Genomic DNA, 25,784 nt, shown 5'->3' on the forward strand with positions numbered 1-25,784 from the left:
TGTCGATCGGTTTTCCCTGTAGGCAAACTGATGTCTGTCCAGAGTAGCAGGGATGATGTCCTTGATGTGACTTAGGACAATCCTCTCAAAGCGCTTCATGATCACCGATGTCAGAGCGACAGGGCGGTAATCGTTGAGGCTGGTGACAGCAGATTTTTTCGGCACAGGCACAATGATAGAGTACTTGAGGCAAGCAGGAACTGAAGCGAGCTGCAGGGACAGGTTGAAAAAGTCCATGAAAACTCCAGCCAGCTGATGAACACACGGTTTAAGAACCCGACCTGACACCTTATCTGGTCCTGCAGCTTTGTTGATGGTCTACATGCTGGAAGTGCAAATAAAGTGCACATAAATATCCTCCAGCAACTTGTCCTTATAGTCTCAGTGAGGTGATAAGATGCCTCGAGACATGTTCTGCACAAAAGGTGTATGCTCCGTTAATGCCGTTTGGGCTCTAACTCAAATTTCTCTGAAAGGTAAATGGAGAGTTTTCAGAGAAAAGATTCTACCTGTTCAAGTCCAACATCAGGCTTCTCAGTAGAAGTTGGATGCATGGTGAGGTGGAGCTGCTTCCTTCTGCCTGGCTGAGTAAGAAGACCTCAAGATCCCCCACATGAGGAAATCCTCAAACTCATACTGTGCTGTGGGAGTTGTATTAAATTATGTACATATGGGCCAATATAGTTTATAGTTCATAAACTTTGTATTTAATATTTATATAACACAACGTTATAAGATTAAATAAAAAGGCAGATAAAAAAAATTAAAGCTCCAAAGTGTGTTTAGATTATTCTGAAAGGTTAAATAAAATGTGTTCATAAGATGGATGTTTAACTTAAACAGGTCATGGTTATTAACTGGGGTGTCTTTTTCATTCCTTGATGATAACTACACTGAGCAAGAGTGTTATTCTATTAAAGTAAACGCAGCATAGAAACTCTGAAAGGTGGGAAAATGGATGAGAAATGACAAGATCTGGTGACTGATTTCCTGAATCTCTTCAATTTTGTTTTTTCTCGCTTACGACTTTGGAACAGATGGAAAAAAGCGTTATAGAGATAAACATCTATAGTCTGCTCGGCATCTAGCTGCAAAATCTTCTTGTCAAGACAAATTTTTGTGTCACTATGAAGTTGCCTACTAGTGTGGATTTCCTGCTATATCCTAGAGTCTACTTATGAAGTTCCAAATATAATAATTCCCATCAATAACTACATATTTAGGTCAAAATATCATTATCCATGAAAAATTGTCTGCACCACATATCAATCCTGTTATGAAATCGGCAGAATTAATTTAAGCCCACAGTTAATTTCACTTGCTTAAAAGATCATTTATCATCAATTGCCTCCTAATTTCAGCTTGTTGGACCGATAGTTTTCAGAGTTCAAATTCTAGCTTTATAATTTGATTTTCAAGGTTTATTGCCTTTCATTTTGAAGAGAAACGGTCTTGTGCTTTAATTGACTAATAATACAACGTTTGAATATCATCTCCAGGTTGGTGGTACGGTATTTTGGGGATAGCACAAAAAGTCTCAGCACATCTGCATTCCAAGCTCATATATAATCAGGGAAGTTCTCTCAGTGTGAGGTAATTAACATACAGTTTAGCCCCCACAAATGGATAATTTCTCTAGAGTTCGTCTACATGTGAAGACCACTGAGGGTTCAAAAGTGCTCTAACTGAATCTGTGGGAGCAGTTAATCAGTGAGTCGGTGAGTGAAATTAACTTTTGACACGGAGCACAGTGAGATGTTCATTGCCCAGAGATGATCACTGAAAAGACTCCAGGTCTTTGCTGGTGTTCCAGGTGCATGTTTATGTATCTTGTCTATTACAAAAACATTGTTAAAAATAACATTTTCACACCTCTAATGCATTCCTATTCATTAGTTTAAGTCCAGTGCTCCTCTTGTCACAGATATCAAGTTCCACCAGAGGGAGCTTTCAGCAAGGCTACACACTGCCCTATGAGAAACAATGTCACTCATACTTTCTTACTGAGACAGGATGGGCAACTAAGCCCAGATTTAGTTTATGTTACAGTGTGGTGTGTGTACGTGGGATTTGCTGAGTTTTACAAAAAAAAAAGAGGTAAAGAGTATACGGTAAATCTGATAACCAATCCCAACCGACGATGTATGATACGAGATTAAGGATTTCAATCGTCTCATTATGATCCTATCAGCAGTACAGATAAAAGGAGCGCTATCTCCCATCAACACCAGGGGGTGCAATTATTTAAGTTAATTCAATTATCAAGGCTTTGTATGGCAATCTACAGTTAATTACTGAGCAGATTATAGAGGGAGACGAAGAACAAATTATGAATTCGTATTAATCAGGCTTCAAAGCCTCCGAAGAGACAGAATATTCCTTATCTGCAATGATATATTTGATCACCTTTCTATTTTGGCTAATTAGAGTGTGAGTTACCAAGTCAGTTCATACTTGAGACACATATCTATCTATTTTTTTATGTCTGTCCATCCATCCAGATATGAAGGCATCGTCATCTTAGGTCAGACTGTAGAAAAAGATGATTCCTTTGAATAACTGCATTAGTTTGCAGCAATTTTTCCCTTAAGGAGGGAAGTTTAAGCAAACTATTAACAGCCTTATGTTACCACTCTTCAAAACCCTTTATTCTTATAACACTTTTCAATAATTGGAAACTGAGGATACTAATTGTTTTGCTTTTGGAAGAGGACTCTGTGTCCCTTCCGTCTGATTTTAGATTTTAGCTACTCAACAGTCCATGGTCATCGTCATCAGATTCTAGGCATTATGATGAGCTATGCATTTTCAAGAGAGACAGATCTGGACTACGGGCAGGCCAGCCGAGCACACACACTCTGCGTGTAGAAAGTCTTACCATTGTGAGCAGAATGAGAAATGTACTTCCTGAGAAAAGATGTCTTCTGAATGGTAATATATTTCTCTCCAAAACTCCAATATACACCTCTGTATTAATAGCACCTTCCAACACAAAGAGGCTATGGACACTGATGCCCCCCCAGTACCCTCACAGACGCTGTTTTTCTGACATCTTCTTGTAACAGCCTGGATGGTCTTTTTTATTTTTTTTATACTTTTTGAAATTTTGCATCTAAACATCCTTTTTTTTTAACTGATAAAAGATCCTCTGACTGACTTTGGCAATTTATTGAGCAACTTTACTTGGGAAGACTAAGCCTTTGGTGGAAGCTCCTTTTATACCCAATCCTGGCACCCTCATCTGCCACCAATTCATTTGCTGATTGTAGAATCTTCCAGGATGTTATTACTTGTATTTTCTATAACTTTTCTGGCCGTCCTTGCTTCTCTTTTACTTGTTAAATAAAGGTTCAAACTAATTGCAAATAATTTTTTTTTTGTATTACTGTATAACAAAAAGTCCCAACTTTTCTTGAAATGGGGTTTGTAAATGAAAATAATACCAAAAGATTGAGTTACTTTTTCTTTCCATTCTTTGCCATCTATGCATCTTTTAAATTTCACACGTTAAATTAAATTCTGAGTGTACGATAGATGAATGTGAATACATCTCATTCGGCACCAATTTGCTCAATCCACACTGTTTTATAACCTGCGTTAGATTATAAGTGCTAACCACTGTGCAACCTTTGCATTTGTATTATAAATGGAGTAGGAATATGTATGTGAATCATATTTGTGTAACACCAGAAACTGACTTCTTCAATTGTCCAGTGTGTCACCAATCTGAGATCAAAGTAGCCCCCGCATGCAATGTGAGTGTATGTGGGTATGGCATTGAGATGGGTTTATGGCAGTGCCATCACACATGGCTAATCATGTGGAACAATGGGAACAGAGGCATGGAACAGGGGGTGGAGAAATGTGAGCTGGCCTTGAAAATTTGATCCTGCTTAATATGGATGCTGTGTTTTGAAAAGATGTAAATTTAGCAAGCAGTCAGCAGCCAACCCCTTACTGAACAGATGTCAGAGAACATGCTGTTAATTGTATTATCCCTCATGGCTTGATCATGTCTATTTTCTTCGAGTGTTATTCACACTTTTAGGACTTAATGCTACCTTTGGTGTGTGTCCTTGAAGTAGAGATAAAGTCACCCTCCCTCCCCTTAACCAGGAGTGACAAAGACTGTCCATCTTGGCAGTTCAATAGATTGTCAACATAAGACGGACTTTTCAGTTGGAGGAGATGAATGTTAGTCAATAAGTGGCTGTCAGGTCAATAGATATCCCTGACCTTTTTGCCACGAGCGTCAGTATCACATTGAGAGGCTGAGGAGCTAGACAGACTGTTGAGAAGAAAGGAGAAGAAGCAGCCCTGAAATCTGGATTTTTCTTTAATATAATAATGAAGAATCTAAGTGTAAATATGTTATATCAATAGAAATATTACAGAAGTGAGAGTGGTGTTCTAAGATGCTGATCCATTTAGTCCAGAGTAACCTGTTCTCCAGGTGCAAAAATTACCCAAGAGTGTGCAGTTTTAGGCAAACAGCATATGTTCAGATCTCCTCCAACAGAGCTGGGTGACACTCTACACGCAATATTAAGTAAATCGCAAAAACCCCTGCTGGCTATTTTTTCAAAGCATACTGTGAGCTTTCAGAGAAACACAGAAACTCCATGAACCGAGATGGCTAATCCATCATATTCCAGTTTCACCAGAAAATGTGAAATAAGTCTGTGTGTCTACATGCACCGAACATGCCAGGACATAATCCATGGTTAGAAATTGTGAGATGCAGTCATTTCCTATGCTGTTGTTTTGTGTAGGGCAGTGTCCATGGAACATATCTAGACCTACAACCCATAAATAGAAATATGTGTAACCCCCACCCCACCTTTTTGAAACCAGGGGGTATGAGTGATTAGTGTCTTGGGTAGAAAAATAGAAAAACTATACCCACCCTCTGGATAAGGGATTGTCAATTAAAACACAGCTCCGGCATGAAGCAAATCTTTCTTCATCATCTATTTTACTTGAAGTCAGACCATTATTCCCCAAAAGATCAATCATGCACTCTTTAATATAATGTGAAGCAAGCAATTAGGAACATAAACTCATTAAGAAACTGTTTACAGAGGTCACAAGTAATTTCTCAATCGATCATTTATATATAGATAATAATAATCACATCCATGTCCTTCAAAACCCGGAGCTTCCGTTTATTCGGGGTTTCTCCCTCACCCCCAAAATGCCTTGATTTTCATGCAGCTATAGTGTTCTGCAGTGAACTCAAACAGAGCTAGTGTTGCCAGATCTTGTGACAAAAACAAGCAACCGTATCTATAAAAGCAAGGAAGAAAGTCATGTAAAAAAAAGTCAAGGTGTCTTTCAAAAGATAAGCCTAAAGTCATTCATAATAAGAGGACCTGATAGGGCAAAAGCATGAAGATGCCAAGAAAAAAGTATGATGTAATACTGTAATTAAGGTGTATATATAGTGCAAATAATGTTGGCCTTCTCCACATAGCATATGTCAACTATTGCTTCCTTTGAATATGACCTTATTCTGCTTAACACCATCAGAAAATGCTGTTTAAATGGAAGTGTCTCATTCAGTATAAAATCTTAAGATTATTAGGCCAATATGGGAATACTGTTGTTCATGTAAACATAGCCAGTGAATCGTTGTTGCCTCTTGACATACTAAGTGGTATCACGAAATAAGACTGGCTCGTGCTATTTGGACAGCATGCTAACCTTAGCAAATTTTCTCAGCAGCAAAAGTCTTTGAAGCAAGGTAAAAACTGTTAATACTTTACAATTTGTCAATACTTTTCTTCTTCAATTTGTCTGATTTTTTTTTATCACTAATCTTACAAATGACCCATTTAAGAATTGCTACATCACCATTGGTTGCTTTTACTCTGGTTAATGTCCCTAAAGACAGAAATCTTTACTTCTTTTATGGCGGTAATGCAAAGAAAAGCGTCACAAAAGCCACTCCGCAATCAATAATGACAAAAAATAATAATGATAATGATTTCCTGTTTTTGTTCTTTAGTTCAGTTTCAACATTCCCCACAAGGATCTTCTCCAGCTTGTGAGTAGGCTCTTGAACAGAAATGCTTTTAATTCTTGAATGATGCAGATCATTCCCATGTTTGCTTATCTTCTATCTTCTGGGTTTGAATTCTCTGACAAGTAGGCAAACCAATGTTTATTTTAGTAGTTGTCAAATTTGGGTTAAGTTAATCGAGTCACAAAGGAAGACTGTTCTGTGAACACATACGTTCTGTGCAGGACTTTACACGGTAAAGACTGTGACCTTGACTTCGATACTTTCCACAAACCAGTGTCAGCAGAAAGGCGACTGGTGAGCAATAAAGAAATACTCCTAAACTGCACAGTGAAATAAAGGGTACTTGCTCAAAATCTAAAACAAGATGTCACGAGACCAGTTAAGTTGTCATTGAATATTTTATTTGCAAATGAAAGAGTAATAACTCAGAGGTCGTAAAAATATACATTTTTTACTTGTGATATTTACATGGATTGTTTTCATCAAACGAACAAACCAAAAAAATTCTATATTGTTTTACAAAACCAAAGAGAAGCCACGTCAGGAAAAACAGATGAGAGTAAAGTAAATGAAGGTGTCTTACATTTCAATTCAGTAAAGCCGTGCTGAGCCTGTCTCCCCCTGACATCGAAACAACGCAGTCAAGAGAAACAGCCAACCACACAGATTCCACACAGGCCGGATGATGATGATGCGCAAAGCACAGAAGAAAGTGCAAAGTACATGGATGAACATTTGAAAAAGAAAATAAGACAAAAATAAAGCTTCATAAAATTTTTGTGTATATATTTACAATTTTAGATTTTTTTTTTTTAGATTTTTTTAAAATTATTTTCATTTTTATCCGATTACAGTTATGTTACATCAAAGCAAAGCATTCCCGTTCATCTGCTCGATCCTCTATGACATGCAGGTACCTTTGCCCTCTTTCATTGTCTTCCCTACCTTCGAGAGGTTGAATTAAGCCCCGTCCATTTCCCCTCCTAAAAGTAATAATACATCACATTCTCTTATACTGAGAGACAAGGCCAGACCACAAAACGCCCTGCTTAACAGCTTTACTAAGAAATAAAACAGCCTAATAGAACATAAAACATCGTGGCTACATGAGATTCATACTCCTATCATGTAACACAGGATAGTCTTTAATGATTTTACTGCACCGCTGAGTGCTGATAACAAGACAATATATAGTGCTGATGGTTACTATTTTAAAGGATGATACTGGAGGTGCTGTTGACACTCTGAGGTGTGCTAAGACTTTCCTACTCCACTCACTGAACTGACAAAAGAGCCCTAAAATTCATTCTTTCAAAAAAAAAAAAAAAAAAAAAAAAAAAAAGCAGTAGTTTGCCGGGCCACAAAACGGGATGCTACGCGAGGGCTCATAAACTGGGGAATCTGCCACCTGAGACTTGCAGATACTGGAAAGCAAATCAAAAAGCTTGGAGGAATTTAACAGCTGGAAGACTAGCATATCATTCTCCACCTCCACTGCTACTTTCATCTGTGGTGGTGGTGGGATTGCAGATTCACATGAAAAAAGCCTTTCGACATATGCTACCCAGATTGTTAAGATGCATAGCAGTGTCTGTCTGTCTGGGTGTAAGTGTGTCTGCATGCAAGTGTGTGTGTTTGTGTGTGTGTGTTTTGTAACAGTAGATGTCCTCTGGGTGATGCAGTGCACAGTGTCCTTTTAGGATGATCTTTTCTGGTTTCATCGGTCAGTCGTAATACCTCTCGACATGATATCCATCAAATTGATTCTGAAGAAGCAGAAATAACAAGGACTGCTGTTTGGGTTTTTGTTAGTGCAAGCAGTTTGAGCATTCATGAGGTATATGTGCATGTGCAACTGCATGTGTACATAAAGCGCAGACCTGTGTTCTAGCGTGCACCTGCACATGCTATGTGCACCTGTTGATGTGTATGTATGTTCACATTACGCCTGTATGTATCATGTATGTGCGGGTGTGTGTGTGCCTTGAGATGCCATCAGTACACCAAGGACCAAGTGCATTCTCTGCTTAAAGACAGTAAGAGCAGGGAGAGAGCGTACAAACGGCCTCCAGAGCTGACGATAGCCATGAATTATGGACGTTCTTTGTCTCAAGACACCACCCCCACAAGCAAAATCATGTCTGCTGCCTGTGCAGCCAAGTTCAATAGATAAAAAAAACTCAGCGAAAACTAAAATAAACGCTGCAGTCTTATGAAGTTAGATAGAGGTTACTTTGCTTGACTGCATCCTTCTCACTTGGTGAATGGCTGACTTCAAAATGCTTGGGTGTGGCCCAAGGGCTTACACTGAACTTACATGCACACACCCACACATACACATTCACGGGCATGCATGCACGCAAGTATGCACACAAAAACACGGCCCCCTCCCCCACACACACGTATAATAACCTCCGTGATCAAATATGAACTGCTGTTTCTAGTTAAGTATAAAAGGCATCGTTTACTAAATTTCCCTTACAGTTAAGTCACGTGCGAAAATCCCATGAGTGAAAGCAAACCACATGTGTATTTTAGACAGATGCTATAGATATATATATAGGTGAGGTGAGACCATAGCCCCGTTACAAAGGGCCCAGAGACAGTATGTTGATCAAACTGTACACGTAATTTACCAGACCTCAAACCAGTTGGAGAACCCCGGTTGTAAAATTTGTCCTCGGAGTAAAGTTTATTAGGTTGATCAATTAAAATATTAGAATCTGATATAAAGACAGGAGATACATTAAAAGAGAAAAACATAACAAGTGTCAAAGTGAGTCGCTGAGCCAACAACATACTGATCCAAACTGATCAAATCATCCAGACAGCACTCAGGCTCTTTGGATTGACAACTCCCATCAGGTCAGAAATGTTTCAGCAAACCATCAATTTTAACTTGTGTAGTTTGGAGAAATGCTTCCCTCGAAGGCAAAAGTGTGCAACACTGTTTTCCAGAGAGTCATATTGAAGTAGTCAAATAAGTAGTAGGCAATTAAACTAAAACATGGGCTTAAGTTAGCTGCCCATATCATCATGTCATATCAAACACTGACCATCACAGAAAGCCTTGGTCTGTTCTGCTAAATTTGTATGACAACATGTAGCCAAGGCTTGTTGACAATATGGAGATTTTTGACCCTTTGAAAAAGTACATTTCATTGAGGTGTTTTTTTATTAGTTGAAAAGTGTCTTCTGTACTCTTTAAACGTGGGTTGATCGCTTGTCATGTCAAACATTCTTTTATCAAACAGCTTGAGACAAAATAGTGCTCACTCATGGTTAAAAGTGCAACATTTGGAATGAGCTTTTCTCATCCTATTTTTTCCATCCGATGTCTGTTTATGTCATCACGGCTGCTGACACCGCTAACCTGTCATTGGCAGAAACAGCTTGAGGCCTTTTTGAGACAAATCTGAATGTAGACAGCCCTGCCTGCCAGAACCAACTGAGTTAAGAAAGTGTTGCTTCATCTCAATTTTTTTTTTGGATGTTTTTTCTTCATTTGAGGAAATTGCGAGCTGGATTAATATGGTCGCTGGGCCTCTTCTGCTCTCTGCGCCGTATTTTGTTAACGTGAACTCTAAGGGATTAAGTAGACCTAGACAGTGCTCCGTAACATACTCAGCTTTTCCCTTTAATTTATCACCTGTCTGTATCTTGTCCAAAAGCTTAAGGGGGTTTGCAAAAAATATTTCAAACCTTCTGACAACTCATAATGCACAATCGATTATATTTTATGTCCGACATCAGTTTGAAACATAGTTTGGGTCTGAGCGAAGGGTAGTTCAAGGAGAAATTTGAACAAAGTTAAGGGTCACTAAAACCAAAGGCAATATTGTTCTCACGGGGAAAAGTGAAAACCATACATGTCCTGGTTGTGATGATATTCGATCATTTTTTTTTTATCTCTACACCCTCCATCATGCAAATTGTTCCAAATTAAGATGAAAATATTGTACATGACATCCCAATAGGCAAGTTATGTGGAACACAGCACGTGTATATAGATATATGAAAAAAACAAAAACACAACACATGGTTTAAATTCACTTTGGGTTTCTCACTTGACCTTTTTTTTTACAAGGGGGGACTCTCCCCTCACATACCCTTATCATTAAATCAAATGACATTGTGTGCATATATCTATCTGTATGTACAATATAAAACAAGACTGATTACATAATGTACAGTACGTTGTCCTGTGCCATGGGATTGCTTTCTCGCCATTCACTCTGCTCGGGGCTCCCTCACGCAAAATCTGTTATTACTAGAGCAAGTTTGTGAAGTGGGACCTCTCAGTGTTTCCTGCTGTTGACCCTCGGAGCTGTATGTGAACTGAGACTTAACCACTGGTGTGCTGAAGAGAAGGACAAAGAAATAAACAATCAAAGGGAAGAGGGGCTGCAAAGGCACACTAGATAGGCTACTTGCCCTTTTTTCAGCTACTTTCAATCAAACTGCAATGGGTTTTGTGTAAGGATACGACCAAAAGGGGGTACTGGCTTATAACGCAGCTCGACCATTGAGCAAGCAAGTGATTTGGCGAGACAGCAATCAAGTGCCACAACACTGTTATGGATCCAAGGAGAGTATTGACAATGATGGCATACATACCCTAAATGACCAAATTCTCGGGAAACATGCTCCTTGTTTCCCCTCATTCAGACATAGTGTTGTAAAATTGAATGTCACGGTCAATTCTTTGTGCCTTAGCTTGATTCAGTACCTTAAAAGGAGGCTGAAAGTTATGGAATCCACCATCTTTGTACATCACACATTCATGGTGACAGATTTTGGCTTCAGTTCAGAAATGTAGCAGGCAAACAAAAGTTTAAAAAAGTAACAATAATAACCCATCCAGGGGATTGGTGGCACTTCTTTATGTGGATGATTGGACACATGGCTGTCTGTCACTCTTTACAACCTGCTCAGGGAGAAGAGACACAGGAGAACAGAGACAAAAGAAAGGAAAGTCCAGCTGGTCTAATAGATGCTTATCTCTATATCTAAAGTATCACTATAGGCCTAATAAATACTAGTTAATTATTTAGGGAGGATATTTGGTACCAGAAAAGGAGGTCCATTGATGTAGACAGGACGTGAAAGGAAGGGTAACCACTCCACTGATTTGACTTCGCTGTCAGTGCTACATCCTCGTACCTGAAGTTTCCCCTGCTGATTGGTGGAGCAGATGAGCTGTTTGTCAGCCCGCTGAGTCAGTCTAAGGACCGCTGTGGTTTCTCTTGGGTTCCTTGTGAGAGCACAAAAGACCGAGAGCACTGAGGCAGATGATGCACATGCCGCGCGCTGTGTCTGTCCACATGGATGGGCACAGTCGCCCCAGCCCATGAGAGGCAAAGCGTTTTGTGGTTTCAGAGCAAGCAGCCAAACGGAGGTGCAGAGCAACATGAATCTCAGACGTCACCCCACGCCCCTGTCCTCCAACTGAAAAAATGAAAATAAAAATCGGTGGCAGTCATTGCACTTTCTTGCACCTCGTGTCTGCCGTGCTCGTATTCATCTTGTTTGAGCAATGGTAAACAGAGGTACGACTTCGCTGAGTTGGATTTACTTTATTATCCAGCCCCAACTCTTTTTCTCATTTCTTCTCTCTACTGCCTGGCTAACCCTTTGATTTGATAAATAAATAAAAGCTCTACTTGGGGGCATCTTCCACCTCAGTGCACATGGTGCTTCTCTGTGCCTTCCAAAGCCAAAAGAAGGAACTCAGAAAATAAGTTCTGCCTTCAGCCATGAGGCACAAACATTGCTGCATCTCAGGTATCTGCTTTCTCTCTTCTTTTTTTCTTTTGTTTTTATGCAATTCAGTAGGGGGCAAGCATGTCTTATTTTCCCTTTTTAAGTATGCATTCATTAAAAGTACTTTTGGATTTATAGTATTGATTCTTTTAATTACATCCTTTTAACTAGTTGCATTTCTTTGTTTATGGAAGAGTTTCAGTCTTTGGGAGGGAGCAGAGGGAGCTTGGGAAGGGGTGGGAGATTCACATGGCTGCAGGAAAGAGTTGACTTTCAGTCCTACACAGTCTGAAAGGCCTTGGTCTGGGCAGGGACCATTAGAGTTGGGGGTGTGGGCCCGGACGTGTTCCTGGAGTTGTATTTGGGAGTGGCAGGGGGCTCAGGGGTCTTGGGGGGCACCACTGCGGTGTAGGCTGGAGGGGACTGGGGGAAGCCTGGAGGCTGTCCATTTTCCTTGAGAGCAGCTATAGCAGGTGGGCGAGGGCGGTGACCACGCTGGGCGCTGTTGTGCACCATGGACTGGGTGGAGGAGGCGCCAGAGCGCGAGCTGCCAGAGCGAGACGAGGACAGAGAGTTGGGCTTTACTAGCTTGGCCTTGGGAGCCTCAGCGTCCTCCCTGTGGTTGGAAACAAAGTAAGGAAACATAACAACATTTATTCTATGTCAAAAGTGCCTCTCACAATAGATCCATGCAAAATGAATTGCAAAACAGAACACCACTGTGCCGTTCCTTCATACTATTCTAAGGCTTGCAACACAAGGGACTTGTATTAGGTTGGTGCCTCATGTAATTCATGAGATACCCCCCAGCCTCTGAGTTTTGTGAAGCACATTTGTATGGAATAATGAAATCTGCTGAAATCACTAGTTCCCCAGACACAATTGTTGGGGTAAAAAAAAAAAAAAAACACAATGAAAACTTTCCTTTCTAATTCTACTTTCACTTCAGTTTTTTCAGCGATGGGAGAAAACTTTCCAAAAGAGCTCCCAAGAAGTCCGAAGGGCATCCACAACTTAAAAGAGAATGACAGAGAGTAGCATTAAAACACCAAAACTGTGGTCAATTATGCTCTGATGTTTACTTGATTTGTTAATTGAATTACACGGGATCTTTACAGAAAGCGAGAAATAGAAACCTCTCGTGTGCCCTGCCGCTACATGGTATCCTCTCAGGCACACATAAAAAGCTTCCATAACTCTTGCAAGAAAAAACAAAAAGAGTCTTTTTAAACAGCAGTTGCTGAAGCTAGATCTACTGTATACCCATGAGTTCTGGAACAGCACATTAGGGGGACGGCTAAGGCTGATAGCATTGTGTGAAAACAGAAAATACTGAATCGCGTCTCCATTATTTACTTAAAGCCATCCTTCAGACACACTGCATTATTCATTACTACAGCGGTAAATATGCACCGACACAACTGCAGCCTGTCGCAAGAAAAAGAATGAAAAAACGATTGAGTAAATAAACATAAATGCTGCAGTGTCATTAAAAGATCCCCCATTCATACAAGTTTTATTGTGATCTCTTCGCTACCACACATGTACGAATAAAGACAAGCAAACACACACGTTGCAATAAAAGGGGGGGTGGGGAGAAAAAAGGCCTCTTAAAGAGGATTGAAGAACATGCATATTCAGAAACAGGCGCTAAGGACAACAGGTACACGGTACAATGGGGCTGTCGCTGTGTCAGTTAGCATTTGGCTTGTTTAGTCAAGGTTCACAACTGTTTCAGCTGAACCTGTGATTTAATGGCTAAACACAAAGTTAGCACACAAGTGACATCAATACTCCAGCTCAATCTGTCAAAGCAAGCGTGTGCTACATGTATGTAGAACTGCAGCTACACCGAATGCTGAATGACCTTCCTTCAGAAGAAGGCTGAAGGAGTGGATGTAAGAGTTTAGACCGTTGGATGTGGAATTTCCTTTTTCTCCCATTATGTTTGGGTCTGAATTGTTAGTAGGGATAAAAACATTTGGAATTGATCCGATATTAAGATATAGCACTGCCGCTGGCAACAACAAAATGGCCGCAGTTTAACTCCCATAAAGTAATTCCTATGTTTACCTTTAGTCAAATGAGAGTCTGAGACTGTTGCTGGCAAAAATAAGCACTTTTATATTAATGCCACAAATTTCTCAGGTTGATGGTTGTAGTGTTTATGCTCAGTGATTATTTCCCCTATCAATAATTCAGACCTAATCAAAAGGGCAAGTAGAGCAAGTAGAGCCAATATCCAAAAAAACATTTCCGCCCAAGCAAATTTCACTTTCCTTTTATATGTGCTTATATACAGAAGCAATTATCTGATACACCAATCAAACAACTTATAATTGATTACATACATATTTATATTGAGATATTTGATCGAACATTTAGTGATAACAGCTGAATACAGTCACTGAGTATAATTTATGATAAAAGATTGCTTATTATATGAAGGCCTGTATAACTTTATTACAAAACTGTAATGTGGGTGTAGTGGTACAGATCCCCCATGTATAATCCTATATATGATCTTATACAAGTATGCGATCATACTGGTAAGATCTATATTTTCTTGCACTTTAAATGAGTCGTACTGTTTGCCAAACAGTCATTATTTCTGGGCTTATTTGTTATGATGGAAAATATCACACAATTTACACCCTAGACTATAACACTGAGCTGGTTTTTATTGTCAGAGCATATCTAAAGAATGAACCAAACATGAGTTTTGTCTCTTTTTTTTCAACATGCAAATTGGCTTTAGGTAAAATATAAAACAATAATTCGTGGTTTGGATCCTAAGTCATTTCAACAACAAATTTTGAGCTTGTCTGAAAATACAAACTGGGGAACAGCAGCTAAGAGCAACATACATAGCCCATAATGCAAACTCCTGCACACATATAAACACAAACATCTTTGGCCGTAGTCCTATGCATACTGGTTTTTAGTGTGTCCCGTTTATAATAAAGTAAAAAAAATGGTGAAAGCGTGAGAAGAGAAAATACTCTAACTGAACCTGATTTCGTTTGGGGTCTCCTCCTCTTCGTACTTCTTCTTCTCTTTCTTCCGGAAGACGAGCCAGATGATTAATATGACTTTGAGGACACCGAGGGATATTCCCACAACTGCACCTGCTACCATCCCCACATCCCTCACATCTGAGGATAAGAAAAGAAGAAGGAATGAGAGAAAGATTCACATACTGTCTCGTGAGAAATTATTACTCACAGTTTTCACTCTTGGTTTTAAATCAATAAATTCCTATTTCTACATGCCCATTTACTTGAGAAGCACTCTATCCTTACTATTTCACAGTACCCACAATCAATTTAACACCAGGACTGGAAAACTGTTTCTGCTGAGCTGCTAGATCTGTTGTTTTCCCCACACATGACCCTGTCCTGGAATTCTCAGGGAATGTATTAGTGTGACAGTGAAGCATGGTATTTGGAGCAGGGCTGGTTACCAGCAGCCAACACTTTCAGTCGAGTGTTGAGGCACAGGCTGAAGGATGAAGAGGGTGAGGGGGTGTAGAGGGAAAGGCAGCTGTAGTTTGAAACAATAACCATCAATCAGTGTTGCCATTTGGTGTGAGGTGAATTCTGCGAGGTCATGTCCCCCTTCTCTCCCCAAACTCACGCTGCATTGTGACCTCAATGGTGCAGTTTTCCTCTCCCACATCATTGCTCGCTGTGCACCTGTAGACGCCTGTGCTGTCCATGGTAAGATTCCTCAGGGTCACGATCTCTGGGTTTTTGAGATCTGGTGAATAAAAGTTAACATTTTTTTAACAATGAAATGTGAAACATGAAAGACAACGATGAAAATGTATTACAGCAAAAAAAGGGAAGAAACTAAACGGGGAGACAGAGACATTGATAGAGGGTTTTGTTTCAGAGTCATGCCCATCACTCTGAGGGGGACTTGAGGAGAGTAGCAGGAGCGTGTCTGACAGAGCGATGAAGCTGCACAGCCCCATGGCGTATTAAGCCATCTCCATCACTGACAACCACGTGATATTACCTTTCACAAGACCCGTAAATAATGGGTGCTGACGCGGTGTGTTATCATCCAATGCAAACTAACTAGACTGAACAGGTGTTGTTTGGTGGATGCCATTAATTTGAAGTTTTTTTTTGGTCTGGACTCATGCCATCATGGATACCAGTCGAACACTGGAGGGAAAACTGAGACAGGGATGGCGGCACCCTTGGGTGGTTTCTGCCAGTTTAAAGAATACACAGTAGGGAGAACTGCCCCAATATTAACATTTCTGCTATAAACCGACTGTGTTACTATTTAGAGGCAGATTTGCTTGTTTATGATCCAAGAGACTTGCCAGAGTCCACATAGTGGGAGTGAAGTGTGCCCCAGGGCTACTATGGACTTTTTTTCCTTTTTGGTATAGAGCAGAGGACAAAACCCATTGCAGTGGGTTACGTTCGATGTCCTCCACTTTGCAATTAAACCCAGATACCACTCATTCTGTCTTCATACATACAAGTATTATTTAATTGAGCCAGAATGACATTTATGTTCTGTTTGATTTTCTGGGAAAAAAAAAAATCTATAAATACATCTATGTGCATACATACATCCAGAAGACATTATTTGGTCCTGGGCTTATTGCTCAAATGTGGAGAGAAACGCTGTAGTCTAAACATGTTAGAGGCATGCAGAATCATGGGATTAAACAGAAAAAAGGGAACCCATCCAAAAACCCTTGAGCCAAGGGTTGTAACTTTTATTTATACCAGCCAAACAGCTCACGGTTCAGCTGCAGGAAAATGTGGTTCGGCTTGGCCGATTTAGGGTCAGGGTTTGCAAAATGTATGAATGTGAAGATGGGAGAAGGTGAGAGAAAGGTGGTGCGCTCAGCAAAAAAGTGTCTTGGACAAATGAGGTTAATACAATTTAAGAATTATAGAAATGAATCTTCATAGCATTTTTTCTGCAGAGGGCTTGAATGGTGAATCAGCGTGTCAGTGAATTGTCAATTATTTTTTCTTACCTATCAGTGCCAGGTTTGGCAGCTTGCCCAGACTCTTGCCTTTGTCCAGCACTCGCTCCCACTTGTAGCTAATAGGGTCTGAACCATCGCTGGATTTACAACTCAGCTTGACATCACTGCCCTCTAGGAGTTTGCCATCCATCCAGCATCTTGGCTTGGACGGCTTGACTGTGAGAACACATAAGAAAGAGATTAATCCGAACATGTCAGAGTAGTAAGGAAAATCATTCTTTATCACATTGAAACGCACCCACAAATCATAGTTCTGCGTTGAAATTGAAGCACTTCAGTGGTGCTTTTTACTTATTGTATCATATTGATAAAATTACACTGATAAATAGTGGATCCAGTTATCAAAAGAGCCTTATATATCTAATTATCGAGTAAATGTGTTCGCCTTCATTTTAGCAAACAGTATTTCTAATGTGACAATGGGTTCAGTATGACCCCATAGCAGGCAATGAATGCTTGTTGGAATATGCTCTGCACAGGTCAAAGGTTTTGTTATCGTCTCTCACAGCTGGAGGCAGAGTACAGTATAGCTGAAGCCTACTGAGATCTTCACAGCTGCTCTGCCCAGACACTTGCTGAGAGGCACTGCTACATGCGATACAAAGAAAATAGAGCACAGTTTTCATCTTCTCAAGTGACATATTTATAGATGAGCAGTGAACTAAATTTGTGTATCCGTTTTGCATTCTTGTCCCACTGTCATATTAGCAGCGTTGCCTCCCACATGTTCATTTTTGCTGCTTGTGTGCAAAGTTGCTGCATAAGTAACTCTGACTTCTGCTCGTCCGCTCCGTATGAAATGTAATGAGAGCAGCTGGTCGAGGAGCACTGGTGCTTCATCTGTGCATCTCACAGCTCTGTTTGGGTCGGTAAGGCCTAACTGGAGGGTAATTCAGTGTGGCAAACAAAAAACAACAACAACAATATCGTTGCCCATACACATAAACACAACATATGCACAGATAAAGTCAGAAATCTGCACATGCAAATCCACACCTAGGGATGAATGTGCAGGCTCACACACAATGTAACGCGCACAACCTCTGGCACCCACAAAAATGAATCCACTCGCATTCAATATCTCATGCCAAGCCAACAACCAGCTCAGCTGCCAAGCTATTATCTTAGTGTGGGGAGCGAGTGAAAAATGCAAATGTCTGTCCCTCTCAAAATCGAAAGTGTCACAGCAAAGCTGAAGGCAATTTGCAAAACAAAATCGAGGCTCTAACTTACTGCAAAGTCTTTATGGAAGTGAGATGAGAGTGAGAGCAAGGGTATTAACAGACTGTTCCACTAGAAAACCAATAACTGCTGGTTGAACTAATCTCCCATGAGGTTTTAATAAATCACCCCCCTCTCTGACATTAAGAACGATCTTGCTCCTCGCGCTGGACTCTGTCTGGCTGTGGAGCTGTTCCTCTTTCTCAGACTGTCCTTCAAAGTTATGAAGCTATTTTTGATACGAGGCAGAGACACATGCTATGTTAGCATTGAGCCATTTATAGCCATCTGCTTTATTAGACAAATGGGGAAAAAAAAAGTACAAAATGACTTTGTTATGGCTTTTGAGGGCGAAACAAAAACAGGCTTTTCTTAGTCTGACTGGTGCAAATTCGGTCTCTGGCAGCTCATTTTTGGCTGCATTGATTATGATGTACTTCTTTTAATGACGTTTTCAACTAATAGATGGGACTTCACAATGAACATCTAACCCAGAGAAACCCCACCTGTTATCTAACTAAATGTCTGCTATTCTGCTCAGTCCCTCACTGCATCAATCACTTCTGTGCCCTTCCAAACCCACTTGCATGTTTCTGGTCTCACCTCATCAACAAACCAATCCAGTCGAACCCAAACAGCATAAGCAAAATCAAATCACACCGTCTGAATCAAATTGAATCATTAGATCAGTCAGCATGACGGAGGAAATGTGCCAGGCTAATGATCTTTTGATTAGGTCTAAATATGTATGTGTGTAAGATTATTTTTTTGGAATGATGGGTTTCTTCATAACCTGATGGCATGTGCGCGGACACTCACGAGCACCCGAGTGTATGCGTGAGTGTTCTAGTGTGTCTGAAAATACTCACCCAGCACAATGAGGTTGACCTGGCTCCAGTGGTACTTTCCCCCAGTCTTAACTTTACAGTAATACTCCCCGGAGTCGGTCAGCAGCAGGTCACTGATCAGCAGGGAGGCGTCTCCACCCAGGTACTCCCCAGCGAAGGACAGACGGCTGCCCTCGCTGCCCGTAGCCTCGGTGTACACCTGGCCGCCGAAGAAGGTAATAATCTGTAGCAAACGTGGAACAAAAGATAATCAGGGATTTTTCCGAACGCTGTGAAATGTCATGCCTGCTCAACACCGAGTTAAAGATATCAAACAGTCGTGTGAGACAAGCTTCTAATGCAATACAAGGGCTAGATCAAATCTTAGTGGCCCTACTGCTGTTCCTTCTTAAACGACCCTTTAATTTCTACTTGGGAATGTTATTGGGAATGTTATTCACATTTCAGCAGCTTGGGATTCTAGAATTCATTATATGAATGCAAGCAATTATCCAAATAAGAATTTCATATCACTTCACAGTGCATTTGCTCAACTTAATTTCTATGTCTCAACATTAAAGCCCCTGATATATTAGACTGGTAGACTGCCAATAACTTTTCAAATTACATAACTGTAACGACGCACGGCTGAGGCACATTGACAGAGTCCCGCACCGGTTGCACATTGAAGACTCTCAGGCTTTACAGTATTAGTAACAATGTTAACAATTACTTTATAATTAACACTGGGGAAATATTATTTGGCTAATGAATGCATTTGCTGGAACACCACTGTCCAGACTGCTTAGATGATTATCTGTGAGCACCATTATCTCCGTATTGCACAAATGTAGCTGTCAAACTGACTGCAAAAAGATGGAAAAAAAAAGATTAAAGTACCCTCAGTGACACTGATGTGTTGTTAGCGCAAAGTATCAGACCCCATGGACTATTTTCAAACAATTCAATATTTCATTTGGCCCAATTTACATCTTGCCAGTTATTATGCCCACATTTCCAAAACATAGTTGTGCAACAATGAAGGCGCAGTAATTATGAGATGGTGACATTTCCCACTGCCTGTTGATATGCATGTGATGCAAACCTGTATTTACCACCCTAACCACCTGCGACTGACAACAGTTGAAAGTCAAAAAATAATAAAAACTGTTGAATCCCTCTTCATGCACTTCCCTTTGATGTACAGTCACCGATATTCTTTGGTGTTCAGGTCAGTGATCTTTGGGATGAATGGCAAAACCTGTCGATGGATGCTGTAGGATAACTCCTGCTGTAGAAGACTTCCTCTGTTCACTGCAAGCATTTTTCCACAACTCGTACATGCTTGCCTACAGAACTGATAGCATTCAATCGAATATTCTCTAGCAGTCAAATGAACCCTGTGCCACCGGCTGCAATGGCTGGAAAGCATAATCTATGCCACCGTTTGAATATCAGTTACAAAAGGTGGTCGTTCAGGCGATTCTGCACCCTTTTTCCCGCCGAACATACCTTTGCTCAGTGTAAAAAGTCTTTGGGGTTTGTTTCTCAAATGCATCAGGCTTGTTTAGATGTTCATTCGCAAACTTCTGACGTTGAAATTTTATGGTGAGGACACGGGAAAAGCTTTCTTCCGATTATTCTCCTTTGACATCCACATTCACGCGGGTGTCCCTGCATCGCATAAAAGTGCATCACCGCTCCAGAGTCTGATAAATCTTCCATTAAGGTCTTTTGCAGTCAAAGTGGATTTTGATTTGCTTTTCAGGCGATTTCTAAAAGCACTTCCCTGAAACTTTTCCTTCAGTCCTGAAGACTGACCTCCACCTTTCCAGTTAATTGCCATTTCAACCTGACACTGTTATAACTGTTTACTCATCTATATATATATATATATATACAATAACCAAAATATACTGTAGGTATGTAACAACTGTAAATCTGAGAGCTTTCATTCCCTGCTTGTTTACGTCTTTGCTAAGTTTTGTATTATCCTAGTGTGTCTATGTATCTCTCTTTAGCTCCCTCCCTCCATCCATGTACACAAACACAAACAAACACAGCTGTCACAGTGGCCTATTACTCAGGGCAAGTGAGAGCCTGCAGATGGGGACTGCTAAATGCCGGTGCCACAGCACATCAGTGCCTAAGAAACAGGGGCACCTGCTGGGATCACAGGTGACGACTGACCACTTACACACGCATGCACCCAGACTTTCACACACACAAACTAGCTCCTAAGTGAACACACCACGAATGCAAACAGACCTACATTACTGCTCCAAAGCTGGAGGCGCAACGTGACGCGGCCCTGGCTCCTAAACAAAGTAGGCATATTTTTAAAGTTTCTTCCTCTGGGCACAACTCTGCTGCTTTTATGAGCCTTGGACATTTATTACTCACTGATATGTGAGTGCAGACGACAACACATGGCTACGTGTTTTTATGCCCCCAGTTATGTCTGGGTGTACTCCGCATACACATTTATGAGCATGATAAAGATTTACTGGAAGTGTTAATGAGTGTAAAGAATTTAAGGAGAATTAGGAAAATGACCAAAGGCAGTTATGGTATAGTTTGCAATTAAAATGAGGTGGTTTTGTTTATTGAGTAAAAACTGAAAATACAGCACGTCTGTCCTATTATGTTTGAAGGATTAATAAAATATTTTAAAAAACAGAACCTGAACTAAGACTATGGTATGTGCTCATATCACGTTTTCTTTTTACTAGGGAGATACTATAAATAATAGTTTATATCAACGCAAATGCAAATTACTAAGTGATCAAATTACATGGTTGGTGAGCCAGTTTGGAGTTTCACAGCTGGTTGTTACCTTTCAAAATGTTTTGATGTGATTACTCTGTGTGCGCAAAATGAAAACTGTAATTCTCTTAGCACACAAACATACAAGAGTACCCCGTTCTTGATACTGATGGACAGAACTACATTAGCATGTGTGTATACGTTACACAACTGCTTCTACTCTTATAGCCTTATAGTCTTGTATGTGATTCTCGAAACATCTGTCTACCACTCGTACAACTGGAAGTGAAGGAATATTTTTTTGTCGCTATTTGAGTTTAGTCGCACTAACTCGAGAAAAGTGAAACAAAAACAGGGATATTTTCAACTTTTATTTGTCTCAATATCTTCTTGAATCATATACAATAAGATACATTTACTGTTTCAGTTGAATTTTTCTTTAAGTTAAAAAGCAAAATGGTGTTAATAGTGTTTTGGTCTATGAATACTACAGGGGCGTATTTTATGCAGAATTTTTTTTAAGCTGCTTTTGCAACCCTTCTATGCTATATTGTCCACATACAATCTTTTTTTTTTTACAGTTTACAATCTAAACTAAGATATACGTTCTAAGTTTGTATATTTAAAAATGAAAGCAATTTTGGTGATGAGAAAATACCGAGATGACCCTGCAGTTGCGGGGTGTGCAAATAGTGAACAGGAGGCTGTGTGTACAGGGAGCTAGAGAACTACTTCGTGGCATGATGTAGGAACAATCACTCTCTCTTGAATGTGGTCAAAACAAAGGAGATGATTATGGATTTTAGGACAACAAAAATGCTGAACACTATTTCTGTTGTGGTGTATTGGGGACGGTCGACTTTAAACAGCCTATGTTTAGATGATGCAGGAAGAACTCTGCTGACACCGACTTGGTCGAACACGGAAACTTTTACTGTCAACCAGGTCCGTATCAGAATTACAGAATGATGCATCAAGTCTGGAGAGATCTTCAAAGCCCAAATGTCCGTGCAATCTCTGTCCCACTGTGGGTGCTTATCTCATTAAGTAGGGCAAATCCTTCCCATTTTTGGTGACCTTGAAGATACTCAGCGTTCCCATCAACAGGTACAAAGCCCGGATATGGTGTGTACCTATCTATTGAGCCTCCCCTGGACACACTAACTGGGGAATTTGTTATACTCAGAATGTTTTAATTTAGACTATTGTTATCTCTCATTGGGTCACCCTGACCCAAACTCCCTACACAGCTGTTAAGTATCAGACACTACACTGTCTTAGTAGAATAGGTGGAGGTGATGGAGAAAAGATGTCTGTGTGTTCACCTCAACAACAGATTGGACAGGGAATGCAACACAGGCTGCAAGAAGGGACAGAGCGGACCTAACTTTGTGAGGAAGCTTCGATCCTTTGATGTTTGCTGCAAGAGGGAAGTTAAGAGTCGTTCCTGCACTCATGTCTTAGTGAAATGAATATTATTGCCCTGCCAATATTCCCACTGCCTCTTCCTCAGGGTTTCAAGCTCCTCCATTTTATCTGCCGGTGAGCTCGCATTCCCCATGATGATCAAGGGAGGAAATGCTTTCAACTTCCTCCTTTTTTTACTCTATCTTGTTACTCTTTAGCAGCATTCAAAGCAATATGCAAACAATTAAAAAATCTGTTTTCACAAGACAAAGCTCATTAGATAATCTAAAATATTATAATAAAATTTACAAAGAAAGACACAATATGTCCAGAGCTGCCACAGCAGGCTGCCACCATTCTAGTGTCAAGTGTCATTTAAACATGCTTGCTATCTCAATTTCATAACAGATCAATGAAGTCCATTTTGTTTTCTATGTGATTATCCGCTAGTGGTGGGAATTAAATAATTAAAATAGTTAAAAGCTCATGGTTAGGGTTAGAATTAAGGGACATAGTTAAACAAACTATGTTAATTAAACTAATAAAGACATAATGAATAAACAAATGATTAGGTTTACAAAAACATACATTGTCACAGACAATTTACAATTTCTGGCGAGGCTGGGCTGACTTTCTGTCACCCTTTTCAACCACCACAGTCTGCCAGCCCATCATTGTCCCATGCATCTCTTGCAGAGGAGGCAAATCCCTCGAGTTCAGAAGTTCCCAAGAGTACTTTTTCCAACACTTCTTAATACCTCCTTAATTAATGATTAGAGCATCACCTCTTTGTACACATAAACAAAAGTGTTTTTCTAAATATGTAAAAAAGCTAAATGACATTGTGAACAACAGACAGCAGAATTGGGCCGAGAGCCCAAAAAAAGAAATTATTAGCCTAATTATTTTTGTAATTATTATTTTGTGAATCACAGCTTCACAGATTATAACCAAAAATGACTACAATCCCCTGTGTGTATGCGTGTGTCGCACTTTTCCAGGCAGCACAATTGTAAATCATCAGAGACAAAGAAGGAAATCCAGAACGCAGGCTGTCATTTAAGTCGGATGAATTATTTTCAGCTCAGTGTGTGAAAATAATTCCTCCCAGTAATAAATACCTATAAAATGCTAAAAATGATGTGCTGGAAAGGCAGCGATTATGCATAGAGTCAGCAACATACAGTATTACCTAACTAATACGGCACTGCTGTTTTAGTTATTTGTTTAAATTCAGCTTTAAGGATGGTAACTTAAAGCCTAATACAGCTGTTGCTGTGGTAACACAAACTATTTTGAATAATTGTGTTTTAAAATTAGCACAGTGCACCACAGGGTAAGTTTTTGATTTTCATCTTGCAGAATTGTAGATTAATTTTGGTAAATTTGTGACTGCCCATTTAATGCCCTGTCCACAGACCCTCTATCTCCTAAGCACATGCCGCCAGTACATTTGCTAAAAGGGGCTAAATGTTGACAAGATACTCTTTCCTGCAAAAAACGGCCTTCCAGCCGAACAATAGAATGATTTATTCATTGAGCTCGAGGCAAAGTCTCTTTCCTAATCAAATTTTCAGACATTTGATTTTAATTAATGGCGCCTTCAATGTTATCTTCCCTTTAAATATTCATCATAATCTACTCAAAATCATCAAAGCAGAAGACACTTGTTTTTCCCTGTTCTTTTCATTCCTGGCTCTCTATTTCCACACCGCACTCTACAATTCTTTCTTTTTTTCATGGCGTTGCACTTCTATTTCCGGCAACAAACACAATAATGCAATAATGAAGAAAGACAAGAAGTCGTCCCCCCCCCATAAAGTTAGTGAGGCTTTCTGCTCTGTTAGAAGATACAATGTTCTGTTTAGCTAATGATTCAAAGCCTCTGAAATTACACCAAAATGTCTTTGAGACACAAAATCAAATACGGGGCCCCTTTAAAAAGGGGTGTGGGATTTGAAGATATGATGAAGTTTAAATGAACTACATATTGATTTAATTTGTGTCGATTTGCCAACATGTCAGAACATGTTACATTACCTATCTTATTGGGATTAAACATATCTGCCAAAATAATCACCTTTTTCTTACACAGCAATTAATGTTAAAATGAGCTGTTTCTAAATTAGTGATGGATTCTTGTCATGCCCTAACATGGCTACTAATTATAACAATAATTTGTTGTTAGCAACAAGTTTAAACAATTTTCAAGGCTTCCTGAAGTATGTGTATGGATATCACTTTTATACCGAGTGCCTGATGATGTCTACTTGCTTGTATGAAAATCCCTCAGCAGGCATATGAGCATAGATTTTTCTAGTATTCTGGTTTGCTTCTGTGTGGTGGGCCCACTACACATGGACAGTATTGATTTCATCTGACAGCCTTTCTTATGGGTTCCTGCACAGCCCACAGACTCACAAATGCTTTATTTGTAGTTGCTGAAGAGATTTTACAAAGTGACAACTCCATGTTTTGAAAATAGAATAAAGTAAAACCCACACATGTTTGCAGTTGAATATAACTAAGGGGCTGCAGGGGACTTTATGGTTGCAACACCACGAGTGACCACTGGGAAAATGTGAATTTTGTTGAATATTACACCAAAGCACGGAGAATCCTGCCGTTCTTCTCAGCTGAGTCTGTAAAGAGTGTCCCATTTCCAGCTGGCTGAATAAGATTGACGTGGTGGAAAATGTTCTTTTCAGGCCAGTGTGTACCACAAGATGGATGTGGACACTGTGGTAATGCGGTT

The 25,784-nt window shown here is 40.0% G+C and overlaps 1 protein-coding gene across 2 annotated transcripts in view; it reads right to left on the minus strand.

Annotated features, from left to right (window-relative positions):
* Positions 1-6,409: 6,409 nt before the first annotated feature.
* The window catches only part of clmpb (CXADR like membrane protein b), a 71,780-nt gene continuing 52,405 nt past the window's right edge, over positions 6,410-25,784 (minus strand). For both annotated transcript variants that reach the window (XM_075473828.1, XM_075473827.1), the window contains 5 exons: positions 18,899-19,100; positions 16,797-16,964; positions 15,425-15,547; positions 14,802-14,943; positions 6,410-12,404 (listed from right to left, as the gene is read on the minus strand). In XM_075473828.1, the coding sequence (XP_075329943.1) occupies positions 12,068-12,404; positions 14,802-14,943; positions 15,425-15,547; positions 16,797-16,964; positions 18,899-19,100 (972 nt within the window). In that variant the 3' untranslated portion in view covers positions 6,410-12,067. The remainder of the gene's footprint in view (positions 12,405-14,801; positions 14,944-15,424; positions 15,548-16,796; positions 16,965-18,898; positions 19,101-25,784) is intronic.

The sequence above is a fragment of the Odontesthes bonariensis genome, chromosome 9 (genome assembly GCF_027942865.1).
Source record: "Odontesthes bonariensis isolate fOdoBon6 chromosome 9, fOdoBon6.hap1, whole genome shotgun sequence".
NCBI classification, from domain to species: Eukaryota; Metazoa; Chordata; class Actinopteri; order Atheriniformes; family Atherinopsidae; genus Odontesthes; species Odontesthes bonariensis.